The sequence below is a fragment of the Alligator mississippiensis genome, chromosome 11 (assembly GCF_030867095.1).
Source record: "Alligator mississippiensis isolate rAllMis1 chromosome 11, rAllMis1, whole genome shotgun sequence".
Lineage (NCBI taxonomy): Eukaryota > Metazoa > Chordata > Crocodylia > Alligatoridae > Alligator > Alligator mississippiensis.
This window is the reverse complement of record NC_081834.1, coordinates 27932099-27946076: the sequence shown is the minus strand read 5'-3', so window position 1 is coordinate 27946076 and position 13978 is coordinate 27932099. Positions and strand designations below refer to the sequence as shown.

Here is a 13978-nt window from a genome sequence, read left to right as displayed (position 1 = left end):
ATAATTTACAGATCATAATTCTTGTGTCCAAATGATCTGTGAAGAGATTGATTCCTTTATTTTTGTGACTTCGGTTACTTCTGGAGGACAGCCTCCATCTATTTCATTGCTAATGATGAATTTGTTTAAGTTTAAACCCTGTATTAGACTATAGTTGATTTGGAGAAAATAAGGTTAGGTGCTTGACTGAAGGGAAAACAGGACATAGTACTAGATAGAATGAGTATGCTTGCGAGTGCTCTTGGTTGTATGGTAATTTCTCAGGAGCGACGTTAACAATCATCACCACCCAGAAAACAGCAGTTCTTGAATACCTTTGCATGAAAGCAGAGGTCATACAAATAAAGTGAAGAATTCATGGTATTTTAAGGAGTGGGATAGCAAAGTGTGACAACAGATCAAGAATTAATTGGGAAAATGCAGAGGCTATTTGAATTAGAGCAGTAGCATCTGCCTTCTGGTTGTGTACTGAAGGAAGGTATTTTGGGTGTGTTGTGGGAAGGATGCTCTTCACTGTCCTCTGGATGTTCCCAATACAGATATTGGGGGCATTTTGGGCTTTCGTTCTTGCCATTTTAATTTGTGCGTATATTACCATGATGCTGATGTCCTACTGCAGTGACCTTATGAGCTGTGCAAGAAATGGTTGGAGTGGCATGTGGAATCAAACTTAAACCTCACAGCAAGTCTGCATGAGTTTGCTAGAAATATTTTTTTTTCTTAGTGAGTTTAATCGTAAGAACCTGATTGTGGTCCCTGAATCTATCTTCAGACTACACTTATTGCTTACTCTTCCTCAAACTTTACTATGTAAAAGTTCTTCCTGCAGGCTTGGCTAGCATCCTGTCTGTGATGTTACTGGGGATGTCACAATCGAAAGCTCATACTTTCAATGCAGGGCAGTTAAGACCTTTAGCTTTCTGCAGAAGATTCCCTATTTCTAAAAGAGCCACGTGGCTTGCTTTTGCCAGAAAAGCTACAAGCTTCCGCTGCCTTTTGTTGCATGCTGATATTATTTAAAAGGGACCTTCCTGTGTTCAGGATCAAAGATATTCTGAATTAAAATATGCTTCAAGTCAGTTGAAGAAATCCATTCACAACCTTGATATTTTAATTCTAAACATGAGGCTTGTATTTTAAAAAATATATCTCCTGAAAAACTTTTACTTTGGATTTCAATGCCATTTGCTTTCTCAAACTCTTTAAGATGGAAGTTGGCAGCATATAGCCTGTGGGCTTAATCAAGCCCACCAAGCCACTGGACTTGGCCTGCAGAGCAAGGAGGGCTTTGCCTGTGTTTGTGCCCACACTGGCTCCAGGCACCTGGAAGCTACACCTGTACCGCTGCCCCCTTTCCCAGCCCCCTTTGCTCCTTGGGGCACAGCTTCTAGCTGGTGGAGAGCTGCACCACAACTGGAGGGAAAAGCTGTGCAGCTGGGGAGTGGGAGGTGGAGGGGAGTGGCAGTGGCGGCACGGATGCAGGCAAAACCCCTTGCCGCTGATGCCATGTGGCCCAAGTTGAACCAGAACCGAGCTGTTAAAGGTTCTGGCCGCTGCTCGAAGAAATACTGGCAGGCTAAATGGAATATCCCTAAACCTGTTGTACTTCTCCTATGCCTCCTGTTGATGAGCCCAGTATTCTGTTCAGTTAGGGAGAGAATGGGTCACTTACATTTCTCAATGGATCTGTTTCAGCAGTTTTGGTAGTGCTTCCCCGAGCATGAATTCAGAATGAAGCGGCGATTGGATGAGCAGGAGTCACCTGTGTATGCGTCGCAGCAGAGACGTATTACTAGCAGCACTGAAGCTTTCCAGCACCAGCATCGTGTGCTTGCTCCAGCACCTCCTGTTTATGAGGCGGTTTCGGAGACCATGCAGTCTGCCACTGGGATTCAGTACTCTGTAACTCCCAGCTACCAGGTATGCCTGCTTGCCCTTCTTTTAATGGGATCCAAGGAAATAATGAACAGTCTTGCTCTGTGAACTAAACAATCCAAGTCTCTTGTTTATTACTCTATGGTGGGGTTCTGCATATGAGAGCAAATCTTTTAAAACCAGTAATGGCCTTTGAAATTAAGGTGTTAATTCAGCAATATAGTTAAGCATATGCTCAAGATTAAGTACATGCTTTAAGTCTTATTACTTCAATGGGTGCTACTTGCAAGCATAAAGGTAAGTATTGAATCAGAAAAATAGGGGTGGAGGGGACCTCAGGAAATCATCTAAATCAACCCCCTGCTCAGTGTAGGATTGTTCCTTTCTAAACCATTGCAGGCAGTGTGAGGTACTTAAATACCTCTTTGAGTCAAAGCTTGGTTTAGGTACAATTCAACTCTGGTGTCATCTTGTTTCCTAGTCAGAAAACAGGCAAGAACATGTGGGGTTCTGGTTTATTCCTCTCCTGTAACACAAGGTTTTCTTGCAGTTGCTTTGTCTTGGGTTATGAATTCTTTGCAGCTCAGGATCCTGGGTCAGATTGGTATTTGAAATTATTAGATTCAAAACCATTCCTCGTCTATTAGCCTTGATGCTCTGGTTAATGTTCTGCCTCCCAAAAATTTATATTTTTCACTTTTATCTTGAGACACTGAAGCATTTACTTACACTCAGCCATACAGCTGCCCAAAGAGTAGCAGAAGGGTTACCAGATGCATTTTGCAGATAGTGATCTGATCGAGTCCGTGCAGGAAATCGGCAACAGTCAGGTGTAGAGCCCAAGGCTGCTTTTAATCTAGCTTCACAATAAGCAACTACTTTGTTTCACAAACAGTTTCCCTCCCTGTATTGAAGTGTGGTCACTTCTGTTTGAAAAGCACTGTATCAGTCTGTGCTAATGAGCTTGGTTTATGCAGTTTTTCCAGTTCGGAATTTCCAAGAGCAGGTAAAGTGTTACTACCCCCAGCTACATATTTTCCTCTGCTCTCCAGGTGTCAGCTGTGCCACAGAGCTCGGGCAGTCATGGGCCTGCCATAGCAACTGTCCATAGTGGACATCATCATACAACACCGGTGCAGCCTCATGGAAGTCAGGTGGTGCAGAGTCATGCTCACCCAACCCCTCCAGCAGCACCAGTACAGGGGCAACAGCAGTTCCAGAGACTTAAGGTAACGTCAGGATACAAGTTATCATTCTGTACACAGGGTGTTTTGGAGGGAGGCATCTTCTTGGTTCATGTTCCCTTTGCTCAGATGATTGATGTAACCACATGAGAGAGCTTTCCCAATAGCTAATGGTTCATTGCACTTGCAATGAAATGCAGCCATGCTAAAAATATAGATGAGTTGGTGTGACTAAAAACCTTAGTTTCTGGGATGGCATTCAACCTGTACACAAGGAGGGCAGGGTAGTGGCTTTGTGTAGAATACAGAATCCCATATATTGTATTCTGTACCTATTGTCAACGTCATAACTCCAGAGTTCTGTGACCCAGTGTGCCTGTGTGGTAAGTTCACATGGCAGCCCACATGGATAGGAAAGTCAGAATGAGATGTATTTCTATAGTACAGAAGTATTTTATAATCTTTCAATTCAGTCTTTAACCTACAATTTCTTGTTTGTTCTGTGCCAGTGGTTTCCAATCTGTGGTACAGGTACCACTAGTGGCACGCAGACAGCCTGTCTGTGGTACATGTTAACAGATTTATTATAATTACTTTATAACAAAAATTTGCTGGTGATACTTAACATTGAATTGAAAAATGTGCTGGTGGTATTTAAGGTTGTACAATTTTAAACTGGTGGTCCTCAATCTGTCAGAGTTTGGGAACTGCTGTTTTATGCTGCTATAGAGCAGGCAACAGTTCGAGACCTGTGCCTGAAATTTGTGGGGTAATTGATGGTCTTTGACTATTGCTTATGTCAGGGGCGGGCAATTATTTTGGGCAGAGGATCGCTTACTGGGTTTCGGAAAGCCATCGAGGGCTGCATGACAGGCAGCCCAGGGCAGATTAATATTAATTTTCTACATTTTTTAGGGGCCCCATGGGCCGGATAGAATGGCCTGGTGGGCTGCATCTGCCACCCGGGCCACGTTTTGCCCACCCCTAGCTTATGTGATCCCAGCCTCTCAGCAGAGCCTGTTGGACAGTCTGATGAAAACTCTCTGGTTAAGATGCAGAGGTCTTTTCAGCCTCATGGAATTCCCAGTGTGGAGGCTGGAGCTATGTACTGTTAATTAAGAAAGGGATTTAGCTGTATAGGCCCAATACTCCCTTCTTTTATTGTTTAGAATGAACACATTTTCTTCTCAAATATTGTAGCAAAGTAAAAAACAAAACCAAACCTGGAATTGTCATCAATGGGTTTTGAGGGTAGAAAGGAGGAGAAGTGTCAATTCAGATCTCATGTGTAAAAGGGTTAAGACGAAGGCATCCAGTAGCTTTTTTGAACGTATTGCTTTATGTGGGAGATACTTGGGAATGAGCAGTCTTCTATTCTTTGACTATACAAAATAGTCTTTAAAAAGAAGAGGAAAAACCCACCAAAAATAACCCATGGAAGTAGTTAAATTCAGATCGGCTGTAGTAAGAACATATATATGAATCGATGCCTATCTTTTACCTTTCCTTTTAGAAAAACAGTAAAATACCTTTTTCATAGTTCCCATATAAAAACAGTAAAGTGAACACATACTTTCTATGGGGCCTATTTTTAACCCTCAAGTTTTGGGTTTATGTTGTTCTACAGCAATCAACAGCAACAGCAAAACTTCTGACTTTGGACTTTGGTGGAAAAACTTATGGTGTCTTTTAGTTAATATCATTATTTCCCATAAAATAGACCTGAAATGACTTTAGGCCCTCAGATATTATTCCAGATAACTTGCATTACATGCAAGGTCTTTTATATCTCTGAGCAGATTGATTGTGAAAGGAAAGGGTTGGAAAGCTCTTGCAATTTATTCATTTGTGGCCTGACTTGCTGAGGTAACGAGCATGCAGCTATCCTGCTGAGAGCTGTGGCTGCTCACTCAGCACCTCAGAAAATCAGATTGTTGGTATATAAACTGTCAGTAAACTCTCTCCTGCTATCCAAGGTGTGTGGATTTGCACATCCGCAGCTACTGTTTCCAAAATCGTCGTGCTAGATTTGAAATGACTGGTGTAAAAAAATAAAAGGCAGCACAAGTGTATCTGGCAGACGCTAAGACACTGTATATGTCATTTCCATGTTCTGCTTATTCTTGATTGCTGTAATAATTTCCACAAATGTACACAGGAAAAATACTTAATCCAGCACTGGTTTTCTATGAGCAGTGGATTTGCCAGTGGTGAAATGGTAACTTCTGAGTATGTTCCCACTGACTGCTTTTGCTGATGCATATTGCATCTTTGTAGAAAAGTATGATTTTTTTTCTAGTGGAAGACAGAAATAAAATGCAAGTGTCCTGCCTTCAAGTAGTCATGTAATATAGGCAACAATCTGACTACTAATTTGTTACTCCCATTTGTGCATTGAAGCTGCCTTTCTAGGGGGGGTGTTGTTTTGCTTGTAGCAGGCAGTGAATGACCATTCTCAGCTGGCATATTTTAACTGGCTAATTTTTTATTTTTTATTTATTTATTTTTTGGCTTCAGGTGGAGGATGCACTGTCGTATCTTGACCAAGTAAAGCTGCAGTTTGGTAGTCAGCCCCAAGTCTACAATGACTTCTTGGATATAATGAAGGAATTCAAATCTCAAAGGTAACATCTTGCATTGCCTCTTAGGTTAGAGAGCACTTGTGTGTTTGGGAGCTGGGGGACAAGAAATTATTAGCGTTCTGGAGATTCTGTTTCTTCATGTATTAAGGTCTAAGTCTTCCATCAGGGCTGATGGTTAGAGATTGCATGGGAGTGCAGTGATGGCCAATATTTTCTATTCTGGATGGCAAGCAGATCTCCCTGTGCCAAATCTCTGCTTTTACAGAGTGGGAGTCGAAGTTCGCAAGTTCAGTTCTTATGGCAGATTCATCTGGTTGTATGGCTGTTAGCAAGCAGATAATGCTCAGACCAGGTGACATTAAGTTAGTGTTAATTGTACTAGTAAATTTAGTCTTACATTAATCAACTTGATTGTGACATATGTAAGGGAATCAGTTTGGTGGTGTTTCCTGGGTTTATCACAATGACTGTATAAAAATCAAAATAGATTGTTATCTTGTTCAGTGCCTGGCTTGCACTCAGACCCTTCTATCTTTTGTCTTGTTCTTTTTCAGTATCGACACTCCAGGAGTGATCAGCCGTGTGTCTCAGCTCTTCAAAGGTCACCCTGACTTGATCATGGGCTTCAATACCTTCTTGCCACCTGGCTATAAAATTGAGGTGCAGACAAATGACATGGTGAACGTGACAACACCAGGACAAGTTCACCAAATCCCTACTCATGGTCTCCAGCCACAGCCGCAGCCACAGTCCCAGCATCAGTCCCAGCCCTCAGCACAGTCGACCCCAACCCCAGCACAGCCTGCACCACAGCCACCACCTGCCAAAATCAGTAAGGTCAGTGGCTGTAGAAGGAACAGACAGATTAAAACACATCATTCCAATCTGGAAATGGTCTGGTATTAGAGGTGGCAAAAGCCTTAGTTTCTTATAAAAGAAATGTTTTGGTATTTCAGTTTTGGTAAAGTTGCATCTTTGCAGTTTTCTCACTTCATAAAAATGACAGCATACATGTCACAGCTTGGCTCCCCAGCAGCAGCCGGGAACGCATGTGTATGTGATAGCATAAGCCCTCATGGCAGCAGACTCTAGAGAGCATTTTCTATTGCCAGTTGATAGACAGCATGAATGTGAAAATAATCAGGCCTTGTTAGCACAATGAAGTGTATGTTATGCCAACGGAAATGGTTCTGCAGAGTTGTTCAGGAAATTGCTGGCTTTGGGAAACATGTTAAATGTTATGGACTCTGAAGCAATGAGTTTGGGATTGGGTCCAAAGCTTTAGAAACTCTTATTTTAACCAGTTTCAAACTAATCTTTTTGGGCATAGTGCACTGACTTAAGAAAGGAACTTGCGACATATCCTTTCATTGGAAATGACTGAAGGACATACAGATATTAGAACAATACAGATGTAAGCAAGGGATGTCTGGGAGCAGCTCAAATTGTACTTGATAGCTTTGTATGTAAGGTCCCTGATAAATCATTTGATACTCATTGAACAGAGTAGGCTTCTGGATGTTCTTCCTGATTATTCTAGTTTTCTACAAAGAAACAGAGACCCAGGTAAGAATGTTTGTCAGTACAAAATGGTCATCTAGAACTTAAACAGTTGGGGTAACTAGCTTTTGGAACAACTTCTAATACAGTAGGTTTTTCATCACTTGAAGTCTTGGTGGAAGACTTTCTGAAATAGGTGCTGCTACTGTACCATCAGTTAGCAGCTTGATACAGGAATCAAGGTAAAATCAAGTGGCTTGTGTTATGCAGGAGTTCAGACCAGGTGGCCAGTGATGTTCCTTTCTGGCCTTAAATTTTGTGAAGCTATAAATTCGGGACTTCACAGAAACACGGATGGTATGCCCCCTTTCCTGTCACCCTCAAGATAATCCACATGCTACTGACCAGCCAATTATGTGATCAAAAGAATGGATGTTAAAGCAAAATAATTATTTAAAGAGCTCAAATTGGACCTAGAAAATGCGCAAAATAAGCTTTAAGTCTGATTGTTTCATTTGAAACATCATGTATTTTAGCCTTAAAATGTGAAAGGACTCAAAAGAGCTTGTGAGGAGCAAGGGAGAATTTTAGTACTGTCCCACTGAAATTTTTTAAGGGAGGTTGATCTCTAGTGTGTGCAGAGAATTAATAATGTAACCATAAAATATGAAAATGTGCAGTTGATATCAGAAAGAACTCTTAGAGCTCCTATACGTGTGCAGGGAGGGTGCTTCAGCATGCTATAATTACAGCGTGTTGGAGCAGACTCCAGTGTCGCATGTATCAGTGTCCCCAGGCTGAAAAATGGTGGTGGGGTCACTTTAACTGAAGCTTGTCTAAAGAGCTTTAGTTTAAGGGCCCCTGCTGCCATTTTTCAGCGCAGGGGCGCTGATGCACGTGATACTTCGGGCACTTTAATTAGCACTCCTGGAGCTCATCTATAAATGCCCTTTTTTACTAAATGACCCTCAAAGTGATGTACTTTTGGTATTTGCCTCCTGCCTTTAATTAAAAAGAGCCTGAGAGCAGGCTCTTAAAATGAGAATTTTTAGGCAGGTAGTTTTCAGCATTGCCAGTAATAGACTGTCCATGATACAGCTCTGAAACCTGAAAGGCAGTGGAAGATTGAAATGCTTCTGTTACAGCTGGAAGTTACTAGCTCCAAACAGTCTCTAGGTCCTTGTGCAAGTGTGTTGGAACAGCCATTTAATTTTAGTGGCCACCCTTAATGTTAAGCTGATTTGTATATTTGTTTGTTTTAGCTTTGTGCAATCTAGATAAGTACTGGAAAAGGGAAACCTGGGCTTTGTTCAATGCAGGTCACATTCATAATGGAGAAAATCACTGGTAATATTACTAGCAAGTCTAATTTTTTTGAAATATGATGAAACAAAACTGGCTAAAAGAAAACTAAAAGTTGTTCTCTTATCAGCATGTTTTTTGTTCCTTGCTACTTGAAAGGTATGTGGTTGGGATTTTCTTTTTTAAACCCAAATGTACCATATTTTCTTGTGTTCAACTTGCACCCATTTCCCAAAAACAGCTGCTAGAAATCGAAGTGCATGTTCAATGCCGGAAATATGGTAAGAGCAGGTTCTGCCACTTACCTGTGAAACAAAGTAAAATCTGCAGGGACACAGGGTGCAGAACAGTAAGCAGGCTCTGCTCCCTAGCTGTTACTGCTTAGTTACATACTAAAAGGAAAGATCCTTTGTTTGCCTTTCAGAAACAAGGTGTATATTATATTCCCACAAGTGTTTTATAGATGAGACAATATGGTATTTTGTAGAGTGTGCTTTTGGTCAGATGCATTTGCCCGTGCCTCCATTGATATTCTGACTTATTTTCTGAAAATTAAGACTTTTAGATTAAAAAACAAACGAACACCCCCCCCCCCCCCCAGTGCCTGCTGGGATGACCATTATGAAATGTTCTCTTAAGAAAGCTGCTTATCACGATGCACTTGGAAATGAGGGAATGAATACTTTCAGTCTCTTTTTTTAATTTCCATCATCAGAAAAAAAAAATCTAACAGTCTTAATGGCTCTGTTAAATACAAGAAGCGTGAATACCATGTTAGAATATGTGGGTGGAGGCTGTTTCACTGGACATGTAGTAATAACAGAATTTTTCCACCCTGCTTGGCTTCTCCATTGGTTAAGAGAAAGCATGTTGAGGAGAAGCATGAGAGCTTCTGTCCCACAGAGGTACCCACTATAATGCACCCCACAAGATCTGGAAACGCCAATACCAGAAGCAGTGATCTGTTTAGAATATTAGGAACAGACCATACAGAAAGGTTGGATTGGAGACATAATGACGAAGAAGACCCTTTGTAAGGTGCTTCCCTGTTAGCCTCATATCATCTTCTTTTTGATGTTGCATGTAACTAATTTTTGTGAGTTCTAAAACTCTGTCTTCTTCCTAGGATTAGATGGAATTAGGTATCTGAATAAATTTCCCTGACCCAAATCTCTCAGACAAACTAAGTATGTCTTTTCTTCTCAGCCATCACAGTTGCAGGCACATACTCCAGCCAGCCAGCAGACTCCTCCAGTCCCACCATATGCATCACCACGCTCTCCACCTGTGCAGCCTCATACACCTGTGACAATCTCTCTTGGAACCACCCCATCCCTGCAGAACAATCAGCCAGTAGAGTTTAATCATGCCATCAACTATGTCAACAAGATTAAGAATCGGTTCCAGGGGCAACCAGACATCTACAAGGCTTTCCTGGAGATCCTCCACACATATCAGGTTAGTGGATAGTTGTCAATATGCTCTAAACATACAGGTTCTTCTGAGCTTTCCTTGACGCACAAAATTACCTTGTGCTTGAGGTTTGTGGGAGAGGTATGTACAGGTAGTTAGCATAATAAGTATATTTTAGGAGGCGAGAAAGTTCTCTGTATTTGAAATCAGTTTACTTTGCTTGAGAGTTAATGCTGATTTCTCATTTTTAGGTCGGTCATTACAGTTGCGAGTATTTGAAATAAGGGATCATTTTTTTTAATGTTATGTGGCCCATATGCCCATGAACGTGGGGCAGAAGTGTAATGTGTATAATATGGCTAAGGTACTGCGAAGGAGGGAAAGAAACATTTCTCTGTTTGTAGCCTGTCTGATGACATTTGGCCCATGAGCATTTGGAATCATTTTTCATTGTTATAGGAGTCATCAGCCATACCATCTTTTATTCCTCTGTCTCTCTTCAGCTGGAAGTGCAGGGGTAACAAATGCAGACTTCCCTTGGCTACAAGATAAATGTTTTAAGTCACATTAAGTATTGCTCCCCAATACAAGTATTGCTCCTTTCTCTCCCCAAGAGAAAGGAGAGCAGAAACCAGTGAGAGTAGCTGCAATAGTTCTTGTTTCTTTTGCTCTTACACTTCCCCTTTTTGTGACAGAAAGAGCAGCGGAATGCCAAGGAGGCAGGAGGTAACTACACACCAGCTTTGACAGAGCAGGAGGTGTACGCGCAGGTGGCACGCCTCTTTAAGAACCAGGAGGATTTGCTCTCGGAGTTTGGGCAGTTTCTGCCAGATGCTAACAGCTCTGTGGTGAGTTTTACCCTGATAGGTAGATGGAGCATAAATACTTAGAAATCTGGCTCTGCAAGGAAGTAGAGTTGAGAAAAGTGCACTGTTAAAAAGGTGAAAAGGGCCAGGGTGGGAGAACACATTCTCTGCTGATAAATCCTTAACTTTAATTCCTAGATCTCTTTTTAGAACTGTAATTGCCCTTCTAAAATGCGTTGGTCTGTTAGAGCTAAGGGATACACATGCACCTTCGCCTTGGTACCACAAGATCAGATCATTGATAATCTTGTCTGTTTGATTCTCTCTTAAATAAGCTGTTAAGTAAGACAACTGCAGAGAAAGTTGAGTCTGTAAGAAATGACCATGGTGGCACAGTCAAGAAACCCCAGCTCAACAATAAGCCGCAAAGACCCAACCAAAATGGCTGTCAAATCCGACGGCACTCGGGAACTGGAGCAACCCCTCCAGTGAAGGTGAGAACATGCACTGTTCACCCACTGATGATTTTATTTTAAGAAGTGGTGGCAGCTTGTGAAAACTTAGTAGAGTTGAATGTTTTACATTCTGTTTTGTTTTTGAGGCACAAATTCCAGGTTAGGAGGAGATAGAGGCTGACGGAAAGCCTTGTCTACTTCAAAATTAGCTTGCCGTCCCTTCCTTCTCCTCCTTTTATGTAGGTTTGGGCTTGTAAAAATCTGGAAGACAGTGTCTTGCTTTATGAAGAAAAGGCACAGCACTCATCTCTTTAGCAGTTTAATCTCACCTGTGTTCACCTAACGATGGTTGGTTCCTTAAGAATGAACATTGCTGGTGTGGGGTGGGAAAAGGAGGGACCCGGGGAAAGTAGAGAGATGCAGAAAATCTGTGGAGGTACAAGATAGGAGTTGGATGGAAGAAGTGCTGGCACAAATAACAGTATGTTTGCCGTCATTGAACTTTTACATGTAACCACAATGATGAGGTATACTACATACAGTGAATGTTGCAGTTAACTACACGGATTAAACATTATTTGGGGTTCTGATGATAAAAATGACAAGAAAATTTGAAGCATGTGGAAGGCTAATAGATAAAATCCAGAGGAGGAAGTGTTGGGGGAAACAAGTGAATGGTTCAATTTTAGGAGGCAGGTAGATGGATACAGGGGTTTAGGTTGTAGCTGTGTTGCTCTAAGGATATAGGTAGATGGATAGAAACTCAAATGTATCTTTCACTGGACTCTTTGAAAGATTGTAATGCGGTAGGGAATCTGAAACTTGTGTGTGATAGACAGGCAAAATAAAATGCCATGCATTTGAATTTCTCTTTCTCCCCCTCTCTTTTTTTATGCTCTTCATTTTACAGAAGAAACCAAAGCTGCTTGGCCTAAAGGATCAGTCATTGGCAGAAGCCAGCAAGCATGGTGGGGGGACAGAGTCACTGTTCTTTGAGAAGGTAGGGGCCAAATTTTTGAAAAGTTGGGTTGGTGGGTCCCCTGTCATCTCTCCGCTCCCAACTTTCAAATGTCTGATTCGTGACCCTTGCAAATCTGTTTCCAGTAAAAAATATAAACAGAAAAGTCATCTCTGGCCTTTTACCCAAGAATATTTCTTTCAGCTTTAACTTTATAAGTGCATCCACTGGTCTTTAAATCTGATATTGTAAACTTCTAAAAATTTTTCTAACTCTCATGCAGCTGTGCATGTCTTCTCCCCTACAGTCCATCTCTGGCTCTTTGTCTGCCTTTGACAGCCTTTGGGAGATGGGCCTGGCAGCAGAGCATAACTGTCAGAGGTTATAGCTGCCAATTCTAATAGTATACAGAAATATGAAGGAACAGTGATCTGCCCATAGCAGTCCAGCTCCCCGTACCCACAGGCCCCTCATATTACTGATGACACAGTGGGCCTACATTGCTGAGTTGGCGCACTCCGTCCCTGACCAGCTCCGTGCAGTGTGGGGAACTTAGCTTACAATGCAGTTGACTAAGCAGTATTTCTGTAAGAGGGGTGTATGCTATGCTGTGCAGTTACCTGTTGCTGGTTAGATAGAGGCAGTTAGGCAGTGTGGGTGTCTAAGCAGTCTTTGGCCTCTTTCCTGAGATGTTCAGTTTTTATGCTGTTTGGAAGGGAGTGTCTGATCCAAAGCAAATAAGCATTTTTAGCGTATTCATATGCTGGTGACACCATCCTGTCTTTCTGTATTGATGTAGCACAAATAGCAACAAACTGAAGGGTGGCTAATGGTAACCGAAAGCCAGTGTATTACTTGAAGAACATGTAGGTGTTGCCATGAGTAAATGTAGAAATCCCAATAGTAGAATTTTAATTGTAATGATGAATAACCTAATGATGATAGATCTCCATGTGATGTGTAGTTGCAAACTGTTCTCCTGGGGAAGGTAATGGTGCTAAAATGAATCTGATTCAGCCCTCCCTTACGGAGAGGAGGAGGCTTACTAAACTAAGTTTGAGATTTTAATGCAAGCTGAAAAGCAGCGCTGGAGCTGTAGTATGAAATGCTCTCAATTAAGCTGCAATAGACAGTTGTGTTGCCTGGATTTCCCAGACAGAATGGAGGCTGCATTATTCTTTCTGCTTCTGTAAGCAGAAGAGTAGACAGCCAGTCTCATTTCTACTTGCAGTGTTTCATGAACTAGCTCTAGCCAAAGTTTTTCTGTGTAGACCCTTATTTTACTTACAACTCACTCTTCAGGGTTCCTACTTGGAGATCTTGATTATTCACTTCACATGGGTTGCTCAGTAGAATAATGGTATCAGTCAATCAAATGTTGTTCTCACTTTATGAACTAGATAAGTGAGAGCCAGCGACACTATATTAATTTATGATTTGTTTTATATAGGCTCCCCCAGCCTGTGTCCTCTTTGACTCTAGCCTTCAGTTGTCCTTGAACAAGATGGAGGCATTTGAAGGCAACTGTATCCATCTCCCAGGTCTAAAAGTGCCACATCCTGCCTGAATGTGTAATATTTGTCCAGAACAGTAGTTGGAGATCATACTATTAAGTCTAGGCAGCCCAAGAAGGCATGGCACACCTCACTCATTTCCAGCTCTGTATTAATTTTCTTCCTCCTCCCTGTGTATTTGTAAGGTCCGAAAGGCTCTGCGTAGTACAGAGGCATATGAAAATTTCCTTCGCTGTCTGGTTATTTTTAACCAGGAGGTCATCTCCCGTGCTGAGCTTGTGCAGCTAGTTTCTCCATTCTTGGGGTAAGTGGAGGTTGAGCAAGTCCACTTGTTTATGTAATCATTGTTGGGAGGGTCTGGGGGGGTCTAGTCTGTTTGTATATTGGGA

General features: G+C 41.8%; 1 protein-coding gene across 8 annotated transcripts in view; it reads left to right on the top strand.

Moving 5' to 3' along the window:
• SIN3A (SIN3 transcription regulator family member A) overlaps nucleotides 1-13978 on the top strand; it is a 47740-nt gene that overhangs the window by 13035 nt on the left and 20727 nt on the right. For 5 of the 8 annotated variants that reach the window (XM_059714738.1, XM_059714739.1, XM_059714737.1 and 2 more), the window contains exons 2-10: nucleotides 1696-1920; nucleotides 2928-3104; nucleotides 5577-5683; nucleotides 6196-6478; nucleotides 9650-9901; nucleotides 10552-10704; nucleotides 10998-11156; nucleotides 12028-12117; nucleotides 13775-13893. In XM_059714738.1, the coding sequence (XP_059570721.1) occupies nucleotides 1732-1920; nucleotides 2928-3104; nucleotides 5577-5683; nucleotides 6196-6478; nucleotides 9650-9901; nucleotides 10552-10704; nucleotides 10998-11156; nucleotides 12028-12117; nucleotides 13775-13893 (1529 nt within the window). In that variant the 5' untranslated portion in view covers nucleotides 1696-1731. The remainder of the gene's footprint in view (nucleotides 1-1695; nucleotides 1921-2927; nucleotides 3105-5576; nucleotides 5684-6195; nucleotides 6479-9649; nucleotides 9902-10551; nucleotides 10705-10997; nucleotides 11157-12027; nucleotides 12118-13774; nucleotides 13894-13978) is intronic. The other 3 variants (XM_019477571.2, XM_019477572.2, XM_019477570.2) reach the window with 1 other exon arrangement.